Genomic DNA, 26,674 nt, shown 5'->3' on the forward strand with positions numbered 1-26,674 from the left:
TGTGCAACTTCACAGAGCCAGTAAGAATTGGAGCTGGGATTTAAATGCAAGTAGTATGATTCCAGATATCATGCTTTAAAATACAGTAACAATTATTTACTTATATCTTGAATGGATACTACATGCACCTGGTTAAAAAAATTGTTTTAACAATATAAAAAAGGTACACTAAAAAGATACCCATTACCTTTCCCCTTGTGCCTCTCCCCTGAGCCAACCAGTTTCTTATATGTTTTTTCACAGATAGCCTATGCATATAAAAGTATACAAATACATAAACTTTCTTTTTCACAATAATATAAATGGACCATTCTTCTACCCTTTGATTTCCCCTGCCCCCCACTCAATCTGTCTTGGAATTCCATACCAGCACACACAGAGGTGCCTCTGTATCCTACTGTAACGAGTCCTATTACTTCTTTAACTATACCCAAATTGATGTTTCTATGATTTTGCTTCTACAAATAATGCTGCAATAAGTATTCGTATACATCAATCATTTTCCACATGTGTAAATATTTATGTAGAATACTGTCTTAAAAGTGGATCAATGGGTATGTGCATTTGTTATTTTGAGAGATACTGCCAACCTGCTAACTTCTGCCAACCTGGTAATCTATGAAATGGTATCTCACGTAGTTTCAATGTACATTTCTCTGATTACTGTGTAAGTCTGAGCATCTTTCCTATTTATTGGGTTTTGGGATTTCCTCTGCCATGACTTGTATGTTAGTATCTACTGGTTATTTTTATACTAAGATACCTTTTCCTTACTGATTTGCTAAAGTTCTTTACATATTCTGGATACTAATCCTTTAATTATATACCTTTCCAATTACTTTTCTCAGTCTATGGTCTCTTTTCATTTCATTATGGGTTTTCTCTGAAGAGGAGGTTATCAAAATGATACCCCCATTCCTCTCTCTATCAAATCAATAAATATATCCTCAGGTGAGGATAAAAATACTATTATTATACCTAAAAAATGAATTCTTTTAATAGCATAAAAAAATACAGTGTTTAAATTTCCCCAAAGGTTTCATAAATTTTCTTTCCTTCCTCATTCTTCTCCTTCCTTCTCTGGTCCCGTTCTTTTTTTCCTGTTGTTTAAATCAGGAATTAGATAAAGTCTACACAATGTGTTTGATATGCCTCTTAGGTCTCTTCTGATTTCATGCTGTGTTATTTGGTAACAGCAGCCACTATTCACATGTGGCTATTTAAATGAATTTAAGATGAAAGATTCACTTCCTCAGTTGCAATGTCACATTTCAAGTGCTCAGTAGCCACATGTGACTAGTGGCAACCATGCTGGACTGTGTGATACAGAACATTTTCATCATCAAAGGGAGTTCTGTTGGATAGGACTGATATAAAAGGTTTCCTTTCTGTGTTGTTTTTTTTTTTTTCTTTTACAACTTATTTATTGAAGAAACTCTGTTGCTTCTTCTATAGATTCCCAGAGCCTGGATTTTTCTTCTTTCTTACTTTATTTTAAATTGATTATTTTTTATCAGTCCTCTTTGTTTCCACTCTACTAACCTAATAGCTAAATATTCTTTCACTAATCTTTTAGGGGTTAGTACTATGAACTTAACCTTCTGATACCTCAGGTTCCACATCTGTAAAACAAGGGTAACAATAGTACCTACACCTCACAGAGTTGTAAGGATTGAATTTATGTTGAAAGTATTTAAAATGTGCCTGGACACCTATACATTCTCTATATTTACTACCTTCCAGAGATTTTTATGTTGGCCAGACACCAATCACGTTGACTTTATTTTTGTTTTTCCCCAATACAAATGGCAACTCTACTTACCCGGCAGCGCAGGGACCGTTTGATCAGAAGATGTTTGTGACGAGGATAGAGCTGAGAAGCACAGACTGGCTGGAAGTCAGGCTGTAAGAGGCGCTGCTGAAGGGTGGTTACTAGCATGAAAGGCAGAAACCAGCCTCAGTTTAGTGACTTGCTCAATATCAGACTTATACAAAATAATTACATAAAACAACACTGCTTTTGTGAGTAGTGTTCTTCAAAAAACTACCATATAGGAATGGGACATTTTAAAGTTCAAATGTTTATTTCTATTATATTTACCTTATTTTATACGATTCATTTTACTTCTAACAACTATGCTATTAAAAATTCTCAAATCACAAGGCATAAGAGTAACAAAAGTAGAATTAGTTGTAAAATATAAACCAAGTAGAATCATGTATAAAATTACCCTCTGTTAAATTGACTGGTCTTGTATAATAGTCTTCAGGTAGAGGTTCCACTTCATCTACAGCTTGAGCTGGCTCAATCTTTATCTCTTTCTGGTCCTCTCCTTCTTTAAGGCTAAAAGAGGAAAAGTAGTAATTTCTCAAGGGTCCACCTGATTATCTTCAAATTCTATGATATCAAAAATTGAAGTATTCCTCTATTATAGAATACTAGAGGCCCAGTGCACGAAATTCATGCACGGGGGAGGGGGGGTTTGTCCCTCAGGCCAGCCTGCACCCTCTCCAATCTGGGACCCCTCTCACAACCCAGGACTGCTGGCTCCCAACTGCTCGCCTGCCTGCCTTCCTGATTGCCCCTAACCGCTTCTGCCTGCCAGCCTGATCACCCCCTAACCACTCCCCTGCCAGTCTGATTGATGCCTAACTGCTCCCCTGCCAGCGTGTTTGCCCCTAACTGCCCTCTCCTTTAGGCCTGGTCACCCCTAACGGCCCTCCCCTTTAGGCCTGGTCCCCCCAACTGGTCTCCCCTGCAGGCCTGGATCCCACCCAACTGCCCTTCCCTTCAGGCCCGGTCACCCCCAACTTCCCTCCTCTGCTGGCCTGGTCACCCCTAACTGCCCTCCCCTGCAGGCTTGATTGCCCCCAACTGCCCTCCCCTGCTGGCCATCTTGTGCCGTCTATCTTGTGTCCACATGGGGGCAGGATTTTTGACTACATGGGGGCAGCCATCTTGTGTGTTGGAGTAATGGTCAATCTGCATATTACTCTTTTATTAGATAGGATAGAGGCCTGGTGCATGGGTGGGGGCCAGCTGGTTTGCCCTGAAGGGTATGCCGGATCAGGGTGGGGGTTCCCTTGGGGTGTGGGGCGGCCTGGGTGAAGGGCCTGTGGTGGTTTGCAGGGCAGCCACACCCCCTGGCGACCCAAGCAGAGGCCCTGGTATCTGGGATTTATGTATCTTCTACAATTGAAATTTTGTAGCCTGGAGAGGAGGCCTAGGCCAGCCAGGGCTGCAGAAGCTTTGCTTCCTACGTTGCCGGGGCAACCCTTGCCTCCTGCTCTTTCCAGCTCAGTGGCTGCCACCATTTCTGTTTGGATTTCTTTACCTTCTATAACTGAAACTTTGTAGCCCTGAGTGGAGGCTTAGGCCAGCAAGGGCAGGCAGAAAGCTTGGCTTCCTTTGTTACCGGGGAAACCCAAGCCTCCTTCCTGCTCTCTGTGGCTGTAGCCATCTTGGTTGGGTTTATTTGCATATTTGCTCCTGATTGGCTTGTGGGCGTGACTTGTGGGTGTAGCAGAGTTAGGGTCAATTTGCATATTACTCTTTTATTAGGTAGGATTCTTTCTGTTTAGGTCTCTTCTAAGTATGAGAATCTTCTTCACCATTGGCAACTGTTATTTATTTATTTAAAAATCACATTCCTTCAATATTCATTTTGATACCTGCTTTTTCTCCATAAAGGCACTTAATGTCCAAACTTACGAAAGTCCAGCCAGGGTACTGATGGTTGCACCAGCTCGTGGTCGCTGAAGCCTGGTTCCAAGTCCATATTTGTCCTAAACAGAGTTCAGAAATTCCTATTAGAAGTTCCACCTTTAAACATTCTATTTATCAAAAGAAAAAAATTTTGGGTGGGACAGCATGAGAAGCTCAGGGAAATAAGCAAAAACCAAGCAAACAAAAAGAAACTAATTTGAAAGCATCTTTTAAAGAGATAAATTTGTAGCCCCCACATCATCTTATCCTATATAATAAAAGACTAATATGCAAATAGACCAAACAGTAGAATGACCGGTCACTATGATGCGCACTGACCACCTGGGGGCAGATGGTCAACACAGGAGCTGGCCCCTGGTGGTCAGTGCGCTCCCACAGGGGGAGCGCCGCTCAGCCAGAAGCCGGACTCACGGCTGGTGAGTGCAGCAACGGTGGCAGGAGCCTCTTCTGCCTCTGCGGCAGCACTAAGGATGTCCGACTGAAGGCTTAGGCCCACTCCCCAGGGAGCGGGCCTAAGCCATCAGTCAGACATCCCCTGAGAGCTCCTGGACTGCAAGAGGGCGCAGGCTGGGCTGAGGGACCCCCTCCGCCCAGTGTGCACAAATTTCATGCACTGGGCTTTTAGTTCTTAAAATAATGATTAAAGTACCAACATGGAGACTGAAAAAAAATTAACACAGTAAAACTGAACAAAATGTAATTTTTAAAAATAATTTAAATATCTAAACTATGGTTTAGACCAGAGCTATGTGGAATGTCTTCTTGGAACACCAGTGATCATCTACTAACTTCTTCAGGGCTAGCAAGAATTATAAAAGAGAACTTACCACTACATGAATAGTGTGTTGCTGTAGGCCCCAAAATAGCAGCAGGTTGCAACGAAGATAAAAAAAAAATGCAGCATAAGATAGAAGCAAACTCATACAGCAGGCAGGTTATATGGGAAAGTTGGAAGAATGATGCATTTAATTCAAATCCCTCTCCTAAATACACTAGTGCATATGCTGTATGTACCACTGGACTATGCAGAAAAACTCATTAAGATTTCATTAAGTCTTTGGCAAATGTAAATGCCTTGTGAGTTATTTTTTATTTTTATTGATTTTTTTTTTTTTTTTTAGACAGAGAGGAAGGGAGAAGGAGAGATAGAAACATTGATGAGAGAGGAACATCATCAATCAGCTGTCTCCTGCACAGCCCCTACTAGAGATTGAGCATGCAACTGAGGTACGTGCCCTTGACCAGAATCGAACCTGGGACCCTTTAGTCTGCAGGCCAATGCTCTATCTATTGAGTCAAACCAGCTAGGACTGCCTTGTGAGTTTTAATGCTTTATTAAATTCTAGATATTTTTATATAGACCTTACCAATTTGTAGGGTTTCGACAGCTTAAGTAATTCTCATGCAGAAGCAATATGACAAGTTATTTAACCTATACAGATCACATTTTCTCACTGTAAAATGAGGATATGCTATCTATTCCACAAGATTATTATGACGATTTAATAAAATAATATGTGTAAAGTGCCTAGCACCGTGCTTGACACATCATTCATTGCCATTCAACAAATGGTATTTATTAAATGCCAACCTGCGTGGCTCCAAGCAAACACACAGAAAATAAATTGTTCTGTGACAGCAAATAAAACTTGGAGACAATAATAAAATCTCCAAATCTTAATCTCTTCCTTCTGATGGGTAGCATGAAAACTAGTAAAAATGACTTCCATAAATACTTCCTATCAAAAACTACACTTGCATATATTACTATCTATTTAACCACACAAATACACTGTGTAAAACTCAGTGTTTTTTTTTTTTTTTTAAAAAATATATTTTATTGATTTTTTACAGAGAGGAAGGAAGAGAGATAGAGTGTTAGAAACATCGATGAGAGAGAAACATAGATCAGCCACCTCCTGCACAACCCTCCACTGGGGATGTGCCCGCAACCAAGGTACATGCCCTGACCAGAATTGAACCTGGGACCTTTCAGTCCACAGGCCGACGCTCTATCCACTGAGCCAAACTGGTTTCGGCAACTCAGTGTTTTTTTTATACTGGAGAAATATGGGAAGGTGCCCCCCAAATTACAACTAGAGCCAGAAAACCACCACTCTGAGGATGTCAAAGGTGGCCTATGTGGTAATATGAATAAAATCTACCACTTCCGAGTTTCTGTAATATCCCAAAGTTGTTACAGTTTTGTGGTGCCTATAGAATTAAACACTAGCCTCTTTGGAGAATAATCAGAAGAGAAAGGGGAGTGATGGAGAAACACAAATGTCCTTAAAACTCAGAGAACTAATGATGTGGTAAAAGCATAGCTGCTGGACTTAAACACCTATAATTTGAGGAACCTTTCTGTAACCCATCCTTCAGGAATCTAGGGACAATGGCCACTTTCTGAAAAAGTCACAGTTCTCATGTCACAGAGGTCTTGATCAATGAACTGCAATCTCCTTTTTGTGCTAAGTGCTCACCGAAAAAGCCAAAGGCATATAGTTTCTACGTCGTGCCAGTTTCTTGCGATCTCGTTCAACCTTCTCTTTCTGAGCAAGCTGCTGGTAATATTCAATCAGTTTGTTCATCTGTAACAAATCAATGACTCAGTATTTTGTTTCATGAAAAAGCTAACAGGAAACATACGAAATTAATCAACTATACTAGCTAGACACATAATAAACAGAGAAAACAAATTATTAAGGTGGCAGGTTTGCCCTTTTCTTCAAAGAGAATTTATCTTCATTACATGATCTATTTCGGAATTGAAATGGAACCCTCAAGGTGAACAACAGGAAGAAATGGGCAATGAAAAGGCTTGGAAATGTCATGCTCTCTCTTCACTGTTCTTTTACTTCATTACTTATTTCCTCTCACAAATGCTCCTATTTTTTCTGCATGCCCACAGGACCATCTATTTCTAAGAACGTGCCATTTCATACTCTATTTTCTCCTCCACTGCATCCCACATTTTCATTTTTCAAATATATTTTAATAATAAAAACAATGTTATGTTAATTGGGAAAAATTTAAACAATGTATAAAAAAAATACGTGAAACTTCTCTTTTATCTCTTGTGCCCAAATCTACACTGCCCTCACCAGAGGTATCCATTATCAGAGTTTAGATAGCTTTCTTACACATTTACAGGCACAGGTATGACATGGAAAAAACTCGTGTACAGACATACAGCTTTTATATGTATAAAACAAATACACGTCTTTTTATTTTTCATGTAAGAAAAAAACTTATAATATTCTTTTCCACTGTAAGTATCATAAACTTCCCATCCAGTACAAATACATCTGCCTCATTCTTTTTAAAAGCTGCATCTTATTACACAGGACAGATGTCCTATTAGGTATTTAACCATTTCCTGTGATAGGACCTAACGGTCTTCTGGTACCTACACTTGTCCTCTCACTTCAGTAGCAATTATGTTTTAGAAACACTAACCTGATCCTGGCAAGTCTTAGCTTAAAACCTTCAAAGGCTTTTTAGACTCCTTACCTCGGTCTACATGGTCTGACAGCAAGTACTTCTCTCCAGTCGCTCGATGCTAAGCTCCACTCATCACACTCACTTTGTCTACAACCTGCTTTGCTTCTTCCACTTATAAACTCCTTGCATATGCTGTTCCCCTGCCTTCAATTCTTTCCCTTCTGTGCCTGCTGTCCTCAAATCTTAGAAACATCCTCAGATATAGACCTAACTAGTTGAAATTCCCCCTAATAAATGTCCACATGGCACAATTTCTCTTCTTCATATTACTTAGTTTTTCCTGTACCTGAGGATTATTTGATTGATTTTGTTTTTCCATTAGACTTAAGCTCTATGAGGGTAAAAACCATGTATCCTTATTGTTCAGGACAGTCCCTGGCACACAGTAAGTGCTCGATGAATGTATGATGAATGAATATATATTTTTGTGCATAAGTGTAAATACTTCTATAGGTCAGAGTCCAGAAAGTAGATACTGCTGAGAGCTCAAGAAATTTGTACTAATTTAAACTTACAAAGTATATGTAAAAAGGTCCAATTCCCCACACCATCATCCAGGATATTTTCAGTATTTCTAATTTCTGCTAATGTCGTAAGTGAGTAATTATAACTTGTGTTTAAACTACAGTTTGTACATACTTCATTTCAATAGTATTTCATTATCTTTTTCACATTCTAGTTCCAGGGGCAAAAAAAATCAGCTCTAATGTATACTATAGAGATAAATTCTGTATGAACTGTTAAAGGATGTTCCAGTCATGATTCTATAAGCAACCATTATTGAATCAAAGGGCATCTTTTAAATTTGTGGTGTTTCTAGGAACTGAGATGTCTATATGTTGATGATATTTCCAAGAGTATTTGAGAAAAAATGGAAATTCAACTTGGTTGGTGGGTTATGTGAAAAACAAAAGCATATTGTTTCCTTTGTACAATTCGCACTCGCGTACAGAACTAAAACTATACCTAAAATGTTCTGTTAACTTAATGGGGAAAAACTGCCATTGTGATTTAATGTCTTACAATGAGAAGCACTTTCTATGTGTAATAGACACCAAAATACATGTCGTGGGCTTCAAAGCATAGGCCATATCCACTGATAAAATGGAAGATCCTGAGTCTTTCTCTCCATCTTTCCTTATTTCATCCTCTCTCTAATGACCCTTTACTTACCCGTTGAGTGTGAGGATTTTCAGGTTCCTGCCAACCACCACTAGCTGCAAAATAAAGGAAGATTAAACAAGAATTTTATAATTTTATTTTCACAAAAATAGGTCATTCTGCAGGCCACAAAATAAAACTTAAAAAACATAAAATCACAGAACTTCCAAGAACGAGTCCTAGAAATGATATAGACCAGAATGCTCAGAATAAAATTTTTTCTTTAAATATAATAATGGTGATAATGACCACCACCACAGCTAACCTATGTATAGCCAGGCACATTTTATTCTCATAATAATGTTGTGAAGTGGGACTCTTATTATTAGCCTTATTTTACAAATGAGGAAATTGAGGCTCAGAAAGTTATATAACTTGCCCTAAGTCACAAAGATAGTAAGTGGTAAAGCGAGGATTCAAAGCCTGACTTCAGAGACCCTGCTCTTATCTGCAATACTGCAATTTCTGTTTTATGGCCCTGGTTTGGAAAATAAGTTCTTATATAAGAAACAAATTGTACAAATCATAATGGAAAAGATTATTCCAGAAAGCTAAAAGTAAAACCATAATGAATACTTTCAACAAATGGTGTTGCAACAACTGGATACCCATCTACAAAAAAATGAACCTTTATCTTACCTCACAACACATACACAACTTACTCTGAAATGGACAATAGACTTACATGTAAGAGCTAAAACTATAATCTTTCTAGAAGAAAACATCAGTGAACATCTTAGTGACCTTGGGTTAGCCTAAGTTTCTTCACTAGGATACAAAAGGCACAAACTATAAAATAAATTGATAAATTGGACCTCATCAAAATTAGAAATTTGTGTTTTTCAAAAGATACTGGTAAGAAAATAAAAAGGCAAGCCACAGACTGAGAGAAAATATTTGCAAAACATATACTGAACAAAGGACTTGTACCCAAAATACACAACTGTTACAACTCAATAAAAATACAAAAACTCAATTAAAAAATAGACCAAAGATTTGTACAATCATTTCATCAAAGAAAATATATGGATGGCAAAAAAGCACATTAAGACAATGCAAAGTAAAACCACAATGAGGTATCACTACACACTCATTGAAATGGCTAAAATGAAAAAGACTGACAATATGAAAGTTGTTGAGGAACTGGAATTCTCCTTACATTGCTGGTGAGGATCCACATGGTATAGCCACTCTGGAAAATAGTTTGGCAGTTTCTAGTCATTAAATGTACACTCACCCTACAATCCAGCAATTCCACTCCTAAGTATTTACGTAAGAAATATGAAAACATATCCACACCAAGACTTGTAGGCAAATGTTCATAGCAGCTTTATTTATAAGACAAAAACTAGAAAAAATCCAAATGTCCATCAACTAGAAATTGAATAAACAAACTGGTATAACCATACAACAGATACACTACTCATCAATAAAAAGCAAAAATATGGGTGAACCTCAAAAGCATTATGCTAAATGAAAGAAGACACACACAAAAGACTATGTACTACAAGACTCCAATTATATAAACCTCCAGAATAGGCAAAATTACAGTGAAAGGAAGCCTATCAGTGGGGCAGGAGCCAGGAGGTCAGGTCAAGTAACTGACAGCAAAGGGGCATGAGGAAACTTCTGGGTGATGGAATTTCTGTTACATGATTGTGGTATGGCTATATGAGTATACACATTTGTCAAAAATCACAGAAGTCTACACTTAAAATAGGTGAGCTTCATTATATGTAAGTTATATGTCAATAAAGCTAATAAAAAAAGTGAAAAAATGAACTACAATGAGATACATTTTACAACCATCCTTTCGGAAAAACAATACTAAGAAATGCCAAGGGCCCTGGACCGTGTAGCTCAGCGTTAGAGCGTCAGCCTGCATACCAAAGGGTCTTGGGTTCGATTCCATTAGGAGGAAACTGAGTAAGTAAACTGTGGTAAGTCATGCATGAAATCAACTACTATTATAAATATAACATGGACAGAGAGAAGTTGTAGAGGATGCATATAGATTTCCATTTGTTCCACACTGACAAACATGATTCGCTAGTGGCCACATACATATGTGGAGAAGTATAAAGACAGGCCTGGACACCGATACACACTGACTTCAGGATCGTGATGACTACCTCTCTAAGAGGCAGGGGAAGGGGGATGTGGCAGGGGGAGGCAACACAAGCGGTTTAAACTGTTTGGGTTGTATTTATTTTGTTAAGCTGGGGGATAAATATATGAACGTGTATTATTTGTATAAGTTAAAATAACTCTTTTCAAAACAAAGAGGACTCTTGCTGAAGGTGTCACTATGCTCTCCTGCAAGAAATGGCAGCAATAACAGCCTTTAGTACATTACTCATAATTTAAAGGCTGCCTACTACTTAAGGCAATCATGACAAAGAGTTATTTAAAAGAAATGTTTTAGATGTGATATTTTTAAAAATCTAAATGTTCTACCCAATTGCTTCTTTAGAACTGGTAATTTATTCTAAACAGTAACTTGGGAGACATAACAATGTCATTATGAGTTTTTCTCTGCACATCACTGACACAATGGCTTATTATAAACCAAACAGTTCCAACTAAAGTGGTTTCAGAGCTCCTCAGACATCAGTGACAACATGGAAAAATGAAATTATCTGTACTCTTTTAAGGGCTCCAAGAACTCAATTATCACTGTCAAGATACCATAGAAGAGAGAGATTTCCAGAAGCAAGCATAGGTTTTAAATTCTGAAAAAAAAATAAAATCTCTAATCTTAATGGCTCACAATCTAAAAAGCATAAACATTCACTTACAGAGGAACAAATTGAGAAATCTACTTGGATTTGTGTACTTTGTTTCTTTAATTTGCTAAAGAGACAGAATACAAACACAGAAAAATACTTTAACTCAATGAGGCATATATTATACCACTTCGAGGTGTTTTTTCTTTTTTTTTTAACATTTAACTCAAACAAATTCAAACAACTTGCTTGCTACATTGAAATTAAAACATATACTAGGTGTACCAGTTAATAATACGGATCTTTTTTCAATAGATGGAGGTACACATATGTTGATATGTATGCTATTTTGTTGTATTGACAGCAAGCTTCAAAACTTCATACGTCAAATTTGCTGAAGGTGTTAACATCATAGATATTTTTACGCTTAAAAATGTCGAATTTTGTGCCAAAAAAAGAGCATTTGCAGGAAGTTTTAATTCATTGCTTTATTTTGAAGAAAAGTGCTGCTGAAAGTTATCATATACTTCGGGAAGGTTATGGTGAACATGCTCTATCTCAAGATACATGTGAACGCTGGTATAAATGTTTTAAAAGTGATGATTTCGATGTGCAAGACAAAGAACGTCCAGGTCAACCAAAAAAGTTTGAAGACCAACAATTACAAGCATTATTGGATGAAGATGCGTGTCAAACTCAAGAACAACCTGCAGAAAGATTAAATGTTGCTCAGCAAACAATTTCAGATCATTTATAAGCAATGGGAAAGATTTTAAAGGAAGGAAAATGGGTGCCACATAACTGTAGGAAAGACAAATGGAAAACCAAAAAGTCATCAGTAAAATGTTGCTTCAACAGCATGAAAGAAGTCTTTTTTGCATCGAATTGTGACTGGCGATGAAAAGCGGATTTATTTTGAAAATCCCAAATGCACAAAATATGGGTTGATCCAGGTCAACCATCAACATCGACTGCAAGGCCAAATCGCTTCGGAAAGAAGACAATGCTCTTCGTTTGGTGGGATCAGGAAGGTGTGGTGTATTATGAGCTTCTAAAACCAGGTGAAACGGTTAATACTGATCGCTACTGACAACAAATAATCAATTTGAACCACGCTTTGATCGTGACACGACCAGCATGTGCCAGATGACACAGCAAAGTAATTTTGCTTCATGATGATGCACCATCACACACTTCAAAACCAGTTACAAGATCTTGTTAAAAGATCTTGCCTGGGAAGTATTAACCCACCCACTGTATTCACCAGACCTTGCTTCTTCGGATTACCACTTGTTCCGATCGATGGCACACGCACTTTCTGAGCAGCACTTCAAAACATATGAAGAAGTGGCAAATTGGGTCTCTGAATGGTTTGCCTCAAAACAAGAAAAATTCTATTGGGACGGTATCCACAAATTACCTGAAAGATGGGGGAAATGTGTAGCTAGCAATGGACATTACTTTGAATAAAGCACTTTTGATGTTTCTCTTTAAATTATCATGTTTTCTTTAATTACAAAATCCGCCATTATTAACCAGTACACCTAGTATACACAAATATTTACTCAAGGTCTAAAGAGATGCTATGGAATCATCTATAATAATAAAAGTGTAATATGCTAATTAGACCGGGCAGCTGAACGACCTTTTGGATGTCCTTCCTTCCGGGTGAAGCCAGGGCTGCAAGGGCTGAACTCCTTTCACAAATTTCGTGCATCAGGCCTCTAGTTCTAATATATATCACATTTCAGGAAATATCTACCCTCCGAGCATTTTTAAGGAAATAAGATATACTTGTTTAGTTAACATTTTTGTTTTTGTAGAATATTTTATCACCTTAATGTACAATGTAAAAAAAGACAAGAGCTCAAGCATTCTCAACCAAGAGGCAAAGTAAACAAATTCAAAGATTAAATTTTTAACAACAGAGTTGAATCTAAAGAAATGTCACCCATATTTACTTCCAAATTGTGTAGAAATTGTCCACCTTCATTTTAGTTATCACAAATGACATAATGAATTTGTTATGAGCTTCTTCATATGTTAGTAAGCTAAAATCTTTTATGAAAATTCAAAATTGGGAATTTTTAACGAGTCTAAAAAGTTTTCAGATAATTAAATGAAATTTCAGAGAAAGAAAAGATTCAATGGAGAGTTAGAAATGCTACTGTTTATATAAAAATTAAATAGCAACTCAAGATTTTGAACTGTCTAAAGAGTGCTACTACTTTCTGATGTTAACCAGGAAGTATAGAAAACGTAAAAATAAAGCAAGTTTCCTAATATAGATAATTGCAACCTCCACTATGAAATGCTCAAATGATGGACAGGTAATTAATTAATGCTGTAGGTAGTTTTAAGTCCATATACACATAATCTTTGTTTCACTGATAAACGTGTGTATGTGTATACACATGTATACATAGACATACACGTATCTTTGAGCACATGTTTGAATGCTCCAGTATAGAAACTTGGGACATGGAATTGCTGGGCAGAAGAAAAAAAGCAATTTAAAATTGTAGCCCGGCTGGTGTGGCTCAGTGGTTGAGTGTGGACCCATGAACCAAGAGGTCCCCGGTTCGATTCCTAATTCCCATTCAGGGCACATGCGCAGGTTGCAGGCTCGATCCCCAGTAGGGGGCATGTAGGAGGTAGCCTACCGATGATGGCTCTCTCACTGATGTTTTCTCTCTCTATCCCTCTCTCGACTTCTCTCTCTAAAAACAATAAAAAAGTAAACCTTTAATAGATGTTGTTAAACTGCTTTTCAAGGTGGTTGTGTATGAAAGATCTATTTTCCCATATTCTTGCCAACACCTGATTATTACCAGATACAATGAAAACTAAATGAAGAATTCATACATTCAATACAGGTCTTTGTTCCCAGAGAACTCATATTAGAGTTGAAAACACTTGAAAAATTCACATATAAACAATATTAACAGGACAAGGTATTTAATGATAGCCAAAGGAAGAGTACAGATAAAAAGAAAGGTCTATAAAATTTTAGAGGAAGGAAACATGAAAGGGTGGAATGTGAGTTATGACTTCAAAAAAGGTTAAGAGTCTTGCCCCACCAATGAACCAGGAGGTCGTGGTTGGATTCCCGGTCAGGGCACATACCTAGATTGTGGGTTTGGTCCCCAGTTGGGGCATGTATGAGAGGCTCTCTCATACTCTCTCTTCCTCTCTCTAAAAATAAATGAGCATGTCCTCGGGTGAGGACTGGAAAAAATAAGAGTGTAGGGTGAAGACCTATCATTTTAATCCTACTGTGGCCCCTTCAGTATGCACATTTTGGTTACTGACCATTTTTATTTCCACTGTGAGACCTGCTGTTCATATCTGTTGCCTACTTTTCTATTGAGTCTCTTTCTTATTTATTTGTAAGTATTCCTCATTTTTTGGTTATTTATCTTTAGTCTCTTGTATATGATCCAAATACTCTTCTTAATTTGTCACTTTAATTTTTAATTTTGCTTATAGTGTGTGTTTTGTCATCAGGAGCATTTATTTATAATAAAGAGCATCAATATTTGACTCTAAGAAAGTATCAGATTTATAAAAGCTATTTGACAAACTCTAAGAAAACTAAATAGCCCTGGTCGGTTTGCTCAGTTGTTAGTGTCTGTCTGTGAACCTAAGGGTCTCGGGTTCAATTCCCGGTCAAGGGCTTGCATGTTTGATCCCTGTGCCCTGATGAGGGCACATGCAGGAAGCAACCAATCAATGTGTCTCTCTCACATCGATGTTTCTCTCTCTCTCCCCTCTGCCTTCCTCTCTCTAAAAATATCAATGGAAAAAAATTATCCTCAGGTGAGAATGAACAACAACAAAAAAACAAAACTAGTTAACATAGTCTGTGGGCAATTACAGGACTGCCAATTTCACAAAATCTCATGTGGAAGTCTACCTCACTCACCCACAGATTTGTCTGCCATGCCCACATCTCTAGATGTCCAGCGACAAAATCCACAGGCCAGGTAATAGGCTTTCTTCATGGTGGTCTTAGCTGGGTCATCTGGAAGCTGTGTGGAGATGCTTGTGGCCCGGGTGGAGAGGGTGTGCATGCAGCCAGGACAGTCAAAGCAGTTGGCGCATCTATTATACAAAAAATACAACAATTCACTCACTCCACAAATGTTACCAAGCACCTACCAACACCAGACATTGTTCCAGGTGTTAGGAATTCAAGAGAGAACTGTAAGGGAGGATTGTCTCTCACGCAAAAAGAAATAATCAAGTACTCCTGAGACTCTTACAAACTTTGTTTTAAAATTTCACAAGTATTATATGTTCATTATTTAAAAAATAAAAAGCTAAATAAATAAACAAATAAATAATAAAAAAATAAAAAGCCATCATCACAAAAGTTCCTGAAGAATTAGAGCCTGACCCAATCCTACTCTACAGAGAGAATCAGTGTTAACAGTCTGGAGTTAAGTATTTCCAGACTCATTTCATGCTTGTACAGAAATGTCAGAGTTTATGCCTTTAGAGAGAACAGACCAACTGCACAATGGAAAACTGAGAGGCAACAATACAACGATCAGAAAATTGGTTTGGAAAATAACTTATCTGCTGTGCCAGAGAGCTGACACAGATACCAAACAATGCTATCAAACCGGAATGCTTCAGAAGTGCTGCATTTTCAGGCTTCCTGGCACTATTCTCCGAGTGCTCAGCCAACATTTCCCCTGCAGGGGCCCCTGTACCTTGTTGCTTTCATGTTTTCCACAACCAGAAATTACCAAGATTTCACCATCAGTCCTAGACTTGGTCTGAAGTTCCATGTCATAACTCAAATCAGCTCTGATATTTTGCCATCTGGATAATATCCTCAAATAAAGATCATAGTATCTACCTCACAGGGATTATTTTGAGGATTAAATATTAAAATTAATGTGTGGACAGCATAAAAAACTGTCTGGCTTATCAGAAGGTATTTCTCAGAGACAGGAAAGACAAATAATAGTAGTTCACATCCATGGAGGCAAGTGAGTGGTGGCAAAGAACTTTCACATCAAGCAAAAAACCAAATGGCTCCCAGGAGCAACGAGCATACCTACTATCCAGATCTTGGTTTTCGTTTTTTTTTAAATATGTTTTTACTAATTTTTAGAGAGAGAGAGAAAGGGAGAGGGATAGATAGAAACAACAATGAATGAGAGAGAAACATCATCGATAGGCTGCCTCTTGCACACCCCCTACTAGGGATTGAGCCCACAACTTGGGCATGTGCCCTAACCGGGAATGGAACTGGTGATCTCTTTGTTCCTGGGTCAATGCTCAACCACTGAGCAACACTAGCCAGGCCAGATCTTGGTTTTTAATATCATTCTCCAATAAAAGGAACCAGGGTTCCTTGGAGAAATGGCTAATTCTAGGAGTGAGGCAGAAAACACACAGGATGAGCCTAGAGCATTTTGTAGTACCAGAAAGTAAGAAAGTGCTCTAATGAATAAACAAACAATCCCCGACAAACAATGACTGGGGTTAAGTCAAAGGAGTCTAGTTACCAATAGCCAAAGGTAGAAAATTTGAGCAAAAAAAGTAGTCCTGTTTTATAACCTAAGGTATAAAATAAATATCCAGGAGCCCGTTCTTCTTTAAGTAAATGATTAAATAAGTGGGGAAGAAGAAAAATATCTTTCATGCAAAAGAATTCCAAGTAATTTATGTAGACAACCCTCACAGGGGGGAGCATAACTTCCTACTATTTAAGTGTGGGCTGTGATAGTTTTCCTTCTAAAGAGTACAGCATGGAAAAGGAAGGGGACGGGGGGGGGGGGGAGAAGAAGAGGGAGTAACTTTACATGGGAGAAACCTGACAAGCACTAGATAAAGCCAGGTAATCAAGGTTAACATCAACAGTTGATAGTCATATTGAAAGTATGTTTCCTTGATATGCTGGGAGATACACTTTACTTCAGTGATCCTCCTCCCCAAAAATACATTCTAGCTGATGAGAAAAACAGACACATTCCAACTGAGGGGCCTTCTACAATATATCTGACCACTATTCAAAACTTTTAAGGTCATCAAAACCAAGGAAAGTCTAAGAGGATGTCACAACAATGGGAACCTAAGGAGACATAACTATTAAATATAACGTGGATATCCTGAATAGGATCCTGGAACAGAAAAGGAGATTATGAAAAAACAACTAATCTGAATAAAATGTGGAGTTTATTTAACAATAATGTACCAGTATTGTTTATTAATTGAGACAAATACACCATTCTAATGTGAGATGTTAACAGTAGGGGACACTGGGTATGGGGTAAAAGGTAATTCTCTATCATCTTCACAATAATTCTTAAGTCTAAAATTGTTCTAAAATGGAAAATTTATTTAAAGGATAGTTTATCTTTGGCAAAAGTGATGCAAAAAAATGAAAAGAGCTAGTTAAAAAAGAGTTAGTTCCATGTGTTTTCTTACCAGCTATTACAAAAATAATTGAGAAAACAAAAAATGAATCCTGGTCTTACCTGTTCTTTTTTAGTTTGGCTTCAGCTGATGGCATATTTTCTAAGCAACTGGGGCAATAATGAGAGTCCACCTAGAAAGAAACAAGAAATGAAAAAATCAGAGGAAAGGAAACTCAGTTTAGCTTGTCTCTGCCAAACAGTAAAATGTGAAGTATTTTATACTGAAGCAGAAGGTGAGAAACCACTCATCTGGCATAGAACCTAAATTGTTTTCAGTTTAGGATTTATTCCTCAATCACCTGTTTGTTTTTTCAAACCATCCAGATTTTGTAGGCCTTCTATTTTTCCTTTCTGATCTCTTCTGTGCCCTTTCATCAGGGTTTATGAATTAGATGTGTTAAAAATTGTCTATGTAAAAGAAGAACTCTATAATAACCTAAAGAATAGATTAATATATAAAATAACCTAATTTGTAAAAATGTGATCAATTATTCTTCTACCTGGTTTAGCTTTATTGGATTGTAGTAATTTGACCACACTTAAATTGTGAGAGACTTTAAAAGTTTTCTCATTACTGAAGCAATACATGTTCACTGAAGAACAGTATAAATTATCATTTACAAAGTCAGCTACAGCCAATCAATTAGAGATATTTAAACAACAAATTAAACTATTAAGCTAAACTATTGTATTTAACTCAAAAACACAATATAAAAATTAAATTCATTGTATTTTTTAAGGTCTGAATAATTATTTTCTTAAATGTAGGCAGATTCTATTTGACAATTCTAGAACTTTAGTCACCTGCAGATGGAAAGACAAATTCACTTGAACATAAATACTATAGAAACCAGCTTCTCTTTTCATCATCTGTTATAAACAGGACCATCTTTGAAAAGATTAATACAATTGCTGCTCAAATAACCTCCTAGAACATAAGCTATAGTACTGCTAACAAATATTTGCAGTGACTCATCATAAAAGGCAAACTATCAGTCATTCCTTTGTGCCCCCTTTCCAAAGTATGCTTGTCCCTTCATGTGCAGCTCCAATCCAGGTTCTCCATTAGAACTTTCTGGACTGCTCGCGGGTATTATCCTTCCCCAATCCCTAATGGCCTCTATCTCACAGGTACACACCAGTCTGTAAAAGATGCAGTTACAGACTGAGTGTCATAGCTAAAGACATCCTTGGAGATCATGAAAACTGAGCTCCCTAGTAACCACCAAAGGAGAATCTAATCCAATAAATTGTAAGAGTGGCGCTGGAACAGGGAAGCATCTAAACGAGAAAGGACCTGCCAAGGAGATACACACAGGTACACAGGCATGTGTACACACACACACACACCACAGTGTTAATGGAGAAGAAATCCATGAAAAATCAATGCCATGTTAAATACATGAAAAACCAATACCATATTACACATATATGGCATTTTTCTTCTATTATTTAAATACTTCCCCTGACCATTCTTCTTTAATATATTTTTATTGATTTCAGAGAGGAAGAGAGAGGGGGGGAGAGATATAAACATCAGTGATGAGAGAGAATAATTGATCAGATGCCTCCTGAATGCCCCACACTAGGGATCGAACCCACAACCCGGGCATGTGCCCTGACTGGGAATCGAACTGGGAGTCAAACAGTGACCTCTCTGGGTTCCACACTCAACCACTGAGCCACACCAGCCAGGCCTGACCATTCTTAATATTGTGAAAAATATCCCCCACCCCAAAGTAATTATTAATAATATGTAAAGTGGCTTATAGGGTAAGATAAATTTTTCATATGCATTTCTTAATAGTCCAGGGATCTTCACTGAAGTTCTAAGTCCGGATACTCGTTTTCAAATCTTGGTCCTCCCAGTGTGATTTAGGGCTAACCTTATGTGTCTGTTTCTTTACCTGTAAAATGATTTTTTTAAAAAGGTATCCACTCCATTGGGTTGTAGAAAGATAAAGGAGATTAAGTAAAGCATATGGCATATAGAGAGTACAAGTAAACTGTATCTATTATTACTATTAGCTTTCCTTCATGAGACTGTGAGTTACTTAAAAGCAGGATTTATGTCTTCTCATCTTTTAATACCTAAAGCTTACTGAATAAAGGAGATGTGCCAAGCGCTGGCACGATTGGGTGATTTTTTACGGGGTGGGATCTTTTACCTTCTAACAATCCCACCACCAACGTCCATTTGTTGTGAAAGACGACAGCACCCTACTCTCAGGGGAAGCGCTATTAATATAACACTTTCAGCTTCTTACATGGCATGCCCTACTCGACACGCTTTCCGGCCAGCTCACCCCATCCCTGCAGCAGGCCTTGGCCTGAGCCAGGACACAGAGCGGCCAGTTTCTGGCCAAAGTAGAGGCAGGACTTCCAGGATGGGAGGGGCACGAATGACAATGCCTGCGTCCACTCCACGCAAATCAACCGTGGAAAGACAGTGTCTGACCCCTCAAGTGGCGCGAACTAAGCACGCCCACACCTTCTTCTCCCGGACCCACCCTATAACCAAACGCCCAGGAGACAGCCAGGGTTCCCAGAGCCAAGTTCGTCCAATCAGGGGGTGCCCTGGAACCAGACGATCCGCTCGGCCCCACCCAAGGCCGCTCCTTCTTTCCAAGTGACAAATTAGGAGCCAATTAAAGCTCAGGCAAATATGAGTGACGGAAAACAGGCCAATCAGCAGGGTAGGAAAATGGTTATCCGGGTGGGACTTCCCCGCCCGTCGTGGTGACTAATATGAATGCCTCTCCCCCTCCCCCTCCTCCATACCCCCTCCTCCACACCCATCCTCTTCCAGGGACGACGGCGTTACCTCGTGAGACACACATTCCAGCGACCGCAGCTCGCTGCAATAGCGGCAGAAGTAAAGCTGCGAGAGAGGGGCCCGAACCTTCTTTTCTCCCTGGACGAGGTAGAGGACCCGGTCCGATTGCAGCAAGGACGCCATCTTGGAGAGGGAGGAGCCGACGACGCTCCCGTCGCATCACGTGACCGGAGAGCCAGCGTTTGCCTCGCCGCCTTCCCTACGTCTTTCTACGCAGACTTTGACGTCAGGTTTCCGGCCCAGTGGGGCTTTGCGTCCGCCAGAGTCCGAATGCGCCTGCGCAGCAGGGATTCCCCGGGTTCTCCCCCACCGCAGGCCCGCCCCCCTCAGCATTTCGCTGAGTTTCAGTGGCTTGTCTACGGTGAAGTACAGAATCTCAGATCAAAACCAGACAAGCTCAGTGCCCCCCTTCTGTTTCTTGCAGAGAGGAAGGCAGCTGTTCTCTTGTTTTATTTACAGCGGCCTCTCCTGCCCTCGCCTTCCAGGCAAACATCCAGAAGGGGGATGGAAGGTTTCAGGGATGGCGTTCCATGGGAACTAGAAAGCTGAGAGTCACTCCAGCACTTTCTTCTGATAGTCTTTGTCCCTGGCCTGTAAGGAACTTTCACAGACTTTATCTCATAATGATACAGTAGGCAGTTAGACAAACGTGAGCAGAGGAGGAACAATAGGCCAGGTACCAGCAGAAAGCCCTAGGTATCTAGAAGGGCAAAACTGGGAGGGGACCTCACCCCCAGGGTAACCTTTCCTACCCTAGCATGTCACTGATCATGTGGTTCAGACCCCCTGACCGCCTATCGCTCGCTGGTCATGCAGTTCAGACCCTCCCCTGACCTTTCCTCCCCTGGCATGTCCAGTCATGTGGTAGACCCCTTTGGAAGAGGAACAGGGGGCCGGAGAATAGCCTCATCTGACTCCCATACAAGCCCTTGCAGGACCACTCCCTTAAGCATTAAGCCCTAGAGGTAACAAATAGGCCTCAGTTGTGTTTCAGCTCCAGGCCTGAAAAAGCAACAAGGCCGGGCGGAGTGACACCATGGCTGACATCAAGACCAGCTGCAAGGATTTAATGACCCTCTACCCTAGTACCAACCAATCAGTGGAGACCAGGACCCCGAGGAGACACACCTGGAAAGCTGATAAATATTCTATTGAGATCCTCCCCTGAAACCTCCAGATAAAGCCCTTAAAACAGAGGACTCAGTGGCTCTCCCCCACCCCCCCTCCAAAGGAGAGAAACATCGTGAGATACACATGGATTGGTTGTCCGCCGCAGGGATTGAGCCTGCAATCAAGGTATGTGCTCTTGACCTGAATTGAACCCAGGACCCCTCAGTCTGTGAGCCAAAGCTCTATCCACTGAGCCAGGGAGGCTCTTTCTCTCTTGAGCACCTTTCCTCCCCCATCCTTCCCTCAAGGCACTTAACCTTTACTTTCTTATTCCTACGCTCCAAGTCCCTTCTTTTGCCTCTGTAACTTGTTTCCTGAGCCCACACAGTCCTACTGGCTCACTTCTTTCACGGATCATTTCTTCTATCTCTGTGACTTTCTAAACAAACGTTTGCTTATACTTGAGTCTTGGCTCTTGAATTCTTTCTTAGCCAACACTCAAGGACCTCGGTCTAACATCTAGTGCTATTTCGTTGTTAACAATTTGAAATTTCTTAGACTGTGAGCTCTTCCAAAACTCATTCATTTACAGGTTTCAAGTACTTAGCATTAGGATTAAGTCTGTACAGTAGACCCCTTATCTGCAGCTTCACTTTCTGTGCTTCAACCTTGGTCGGGAAATATTAAATGGAGAATTCTAGAATTAAGCAATTCATAAGTTTTAAATCATGAGCTGTTCCGAGTAGCTCGATGTAATCTCATTCCATCCCGTTCTATCTCGCACAGGAAGTGAATCATTCCTTTGTCCATCATACCCATACTGTATACTAGTACACTACCAGCCCATTAGTCACTTAGACTTGGTTATCAGATCGACTGACATCGCAGTTGTGGTATTGCAGTGCTTGTGTTCAAGTCACCCTTGTTTTACTTAGTAATGACCCTGAAGTGGAAGAGTAGTGATCCTGGCAGTTCAGATATGCTAAAGAGAAGCCATAAAGTGCTTACTTTTAAGTGCAAATGTAGGGGAAAAAAACGGTACTGTATATATAAGGTTCAGTATTATCCGTGGTTTCAGGCATCCACTGGGGGTCTTGGAATGTATCCTCCATGGATAAGGGGGGACTACTGTATGGTGGATGTTCAATAGGTATTGGTTAATGATGGAATGATACTAATGAACGAACCTAGGTGTCATTTACATTTTTATAATGCATAAACTAAGGTTTAGATATGTCAAGTGACCACTTGGAACTGACCTAGCAGAGATGAGCCCATGTTACTTGCCACCAGTTCTGTGCTTTTCTTGCTGTATTAGTGCTGTATCATTACAACACTGTCTGACATTTGAGTTGGTGACTGAGAAGAAATGGAACTGAATATTAGCTAACGTTTTCTGAGCTCTTATTGAGTGCAGGACACTGTGTCAAAACTTTACATATATCATCTCATTCAATTTTCACAAACACTCCAAAGGCAGTTATTATCATCATCTCTATTCTACAGTGCAGGAAACGGAGGCTCTATTCTACAGTGCAGGAAACGGAGGCTCAGAGAATTGCAATGACTGGTCTAAGGCTTCCTAAATAATGCAGAATGCTGTTCTGTCTGAGTCCACAGTTTACATGCATTACCCCGATGCATACTGCCTCCAGCAAATTTTCTTTCATTATTCTCTAGCTTTTTTGAGGAAATTAAAATTTTTATTTATTTATTTATTTTTAATTTAAATTCTTTATTGTTTAAAGTATTACATACGTCTCTTTTTCCCCCCATTGACCTTGCCCCGGCCCCTCCCACCCCCAAAAAATTTTTATTGACAATTAAAATTTATTTAAGGTGTACACCTTGGTGATTAGATATACATTGTGAAATAATCAGGACTATCAAGCCAATTAACATATCTATCACCTCACATAGTTACCATTTTCTTTTATTTTTTCTGGTAAGAACACAAAAGATCAACCCTCTTAGCAAATTTCAAGTACTAATATATAATACAGTACTGTTAACTATAGTCACATTGTTGTACACTAGATTTCCAGAACTTATCTTGCCTAACTGAACCTTTGTACCCTTAGACCAACATTTCTCCATTTCCTCTCTTTGCCAGGCCTTGGCAACCATCATTCTCTCTGCTTCCATGAGTTTGGCTGTTTTGGATTCCATATATTAGTGAACTTATGCAGCATTTGTCTTTCTGGGTCTGGTGTATTTCACTTAGCATAATGTCCTTTAGATGTATCCATGTTGTTGCAAATGGTAGGATTTCCTTCTTTTTTTAAGTTGAGTGAGATTCCACTGCTCAGTGACCAGCCGTCACCAGCAGCACAACCCCAAAGTGTAGGTGACAACTAGCATGGGCCCTGGGCAACAGCAACACACAGACACTGGCATGGAAGACAGGAGCAGAGGGAGAACGAAGTAACAAAGGAGGGCACCTGGCTTGGTTCCCAAGGTGCACAGTGCCAGTCTGCTTCACTGGTGCTTGCAGGCTTACAAAAACAGCAGCCATGGGTTGGAGTTTGTTGATGCCTGCCATAATATCCTGATGTAGTAGACTGGGTGACTTACAATCACCACGTACTATAAAGATTCTAGTTCAACCCTTGTGTTTTTCAGATGGAGAAAATAAGGTCCAGAGAGTCAACGGAACATGTCCGCAGGTTTTCTCACTCCTAGTATCATAATCTGTTCTTTAATTCTGTAAGTGCTGTTCCCTGCCCAGCACATCAGTTCATTCATACCAAGAGCCAAGTAAGAAACTTGTTGCTCTTTTAACAACACTTAAAAAGAAAAGAAAGTTGCCTGCCCGGCATGACTCAGTGGTTGATCATCGGCCTATGAACCTGGAGGTCACAGTTTGATTCCCATGGGGGCACATGCTGGGTTGCAGGCTCAATCCCCAGTGTGGGGTGTGCAGGAGGCAGCCAATTGATGATTCTCTCTCATCACTGATGTTTCTATCTCTCTCTCCCTCTCCCTTCCCTCTCTGAAATCAAAATAAAAATATATTAAAAAAGAAAAGAAAGCAAATGCAAAGGAAAGTGGGACGCTAAATGGATAGCCTATTCAATTTGCCCTGGAAGTTTGGTGGAATTGTGTCATTTTGGGCACATCAGTTTCAACATCTCTGGAATGCTCTCTCCTTGGCTTCAATGAGAATTTCTCAAGGGTACATCAAGCCTAACCAAAGCTTGTTCTCATGCTCCCTTCTCTGCGTGTAGTGGACTAAGTGGAAGCTAATGTCAATTCTGTGGCACCAAAGGAACACTTCCTCTGTGCTCTACTGAGGATACAGAGACATGAGGTGGGCATCCTATTTTGGCTGCAGGATGCACAGGGTGACCTTGGGTTAACCACTACAGCTGTTACTCAATGGCTGCTAATGCTTAAGGAAGACCTCTGGCCCCAAAAGTGCTGACTCATAACAGACAATTCATGGCCATACACTATTCCACTCATCTCCTCCTCCTGCTTGTTTGCCCATTCACCCCTGGGATTCACAACCAACTCAAGAGATCATAGTTCTTAGTGAAATAAGAGTAAAATCATGAAACAGTAAAGCCAGAAGTAACCTTAGAGATTTCCTAGTCTACTCCCTTTATTTTAAAGACTAGAGGACCAGTGCACAAAATTCATGCATGGGGGGATGGGAAGTCCCTCAGCCCAGCCTGCACCCTCTTGCAATCTGGGATCCCTCTCGTAATCTTGGACCGCTGGCTCATAACCACTCACCTGCCTGCCTGCCTGATCGCCCCTAACCACCTCTGCCTCGGCCCTCGCTGCCGTGGCTTTGTCCAGAAGGACGTCCAGAAGGTCATTCGGCTGTTGGGTCTAATTAGCATATTACACTTTTATTATTATAGATGGAGAACTGATGCCCCGAAAAGGAAAGGACTTTCCCAAGGCCACTGAGGAAGTGAGAGGTGAAGCTAGGGTTTTAACACAGGTCTTCCTGTCAAGTTTATTGTCTTCACTAACTTGGCTGGATCTCCATCTTGACATAATTCCCCACCCAACCCAAAGGCTTGCTCCTGGAGACCACCAGCATAATATTTGTTGAGTTGAATAAAATAGAACTGAAGATTGAATTCCTGCCTCACTCAGTGCCTGACACAGAGTAGGCACTCAGTAAGTATCAGTTGAATGGGTGAATGCCATCTTCAACTATCTGAAACTTGCTGGCAGATGGAAGATGGTAACTGGAAAATATTTTTCTTTTGATTTTTAAGCAGTGTCTTCTTTTAGAAGAATTAAGGGAAGGGAGGCAGATCACAATTTTGAATAGGGTGATCAGGGTAGGCCTTGTGAGAAAGAAAGATTTGAGGGAAGAGATGGAGGAGGAGGGGAGTGGGCCTGGAAGATGTGGGGGAAGAGCCCTTCAGGCAGAGGCTGAGCAAAGTCTCTAAGGCTTAACTAAGGAACAGCAAGGAGGCAGGGAGGCCATTAAAGAGTGAGCAAGGGGGAGAGGGAGGTGTGGGCGATGAAGTCTCAGAGGTAAAGGGGTGGGGGGTACACTCATGTAATATCATGAAGGGCATTTTAAGAATGTTGGATTTGCTCTGAAGGAACTGGGGAGCCATCGCAGGATTTCAAGCAGTGCAGTGACATGATCCAACCTACAGATAACAAGGGTCACCCTGGACGCTGTTTTGAGAATGGACTGCAGAGAGACAAGAACAGAAGCAGGGGGTCAGTTTGGAGATTACGGCAGTGATCCAGGCATGAGGTGACAGTGCCAGGAACCAGGAATTCTGACTATATTTTGAAGGTAGAGCTTGATGCCCAGCTCTGAGGGGTCATGTACATAGACTGCCATGTGAAGGGTAGTTTGGAGCCACACACCAGGGAGGCCCTTGATGGGCCAGGGGATAATCCATTTCATGGTTTGGTCGAATTCAGCCTCTGGGAATTTGTTTGCTCAGAAATTATCAAGACTATTTGTTCCTTCTGTCTGAGGTCAAAAAGAAAGCATCATGGAAAGAAGGCGATGGAGCTAACTTGTTAAGTCTCTAGTTTACTTTGTTCCAAATCACAAAGCATTCTGATTACCACACAGGAAAGCATATTTCACAAGAGGCTCAGAGAAAAAGCCAGTCCTTCGCTAAACACATTAATCGCACGGTTAGAGCTCCAGCTTGGGCTGAGAAGGAGAAACTGATGTGGGACAGAG

General features: G+C 40.0%; 1 protein-coding gene across 2 annotated transcripts in view; it reads right to left on the reverse strand.

Moving 5' to 3' along the window:
• Positions 1-20,511, reverse strand: part of DCTN4 (dynactin subunit 4) — a 34,446-nt gene extending 13,935 nt beyond the window's left edge. Inside the window, exons 1-9 of one of the 2 annotated variants that reach the window (XM_008152220.3) lie at positions 20,377-20,511; positions 17,613-17,683; positions 15,044-15,222; positions 8,405-8,448; positions 6,211-6,318; positions 4,555-4,575; positions 3,713-3,786; positions 2,232-2,344; positions 1,823-1,932 (exon numbers count right to left, since the gene is read on the reverse strand). In XM_008152220.3, the coding sequence (XP_008150442.2) occupies positions 1,823-1,932; positions 2,232-2,344; positions 3,713-3,786; positions 4,555-4,575; positions 6,211-6,318; positions 8,405-8,448; positions 15,044-15,222; positions 17,613-17,683; positions 20,377-20,511 (855 nt within the window). The remainder of the gene's footprint in view (positions 1-1,822; positions 1,933-2,231; positions 2,345-3,712; positions 3,787-4,554; positions 4,576-6,210; positions 6,319-8,404; positions 8,449-15,043; positions 15,223-17,612; positions 17,684-20,376) is intronic. The other variant, XM_008152221.3, reaches the window with a different exon arrangement.
• Positions 20,512-26,674: the final 6,163 nt, after the last annotated feature.

This window comes from Eptesicus fuscus, chromosome 6 (genome assembly GCF_027574615.1).
Source record: "Eptesicus fuscus isolate TK198812 chromosome 6, DD_ASM_mEF_20220401, whole genome shotgun sequence".
In the NCBI taxonomy this organism is placed as follows: Eukaryota; Metazoa; Chordata; class Mammalia; order Chiroptera; family Vespertilionidae; genus Eptesicus; species Eptesicus fuscus.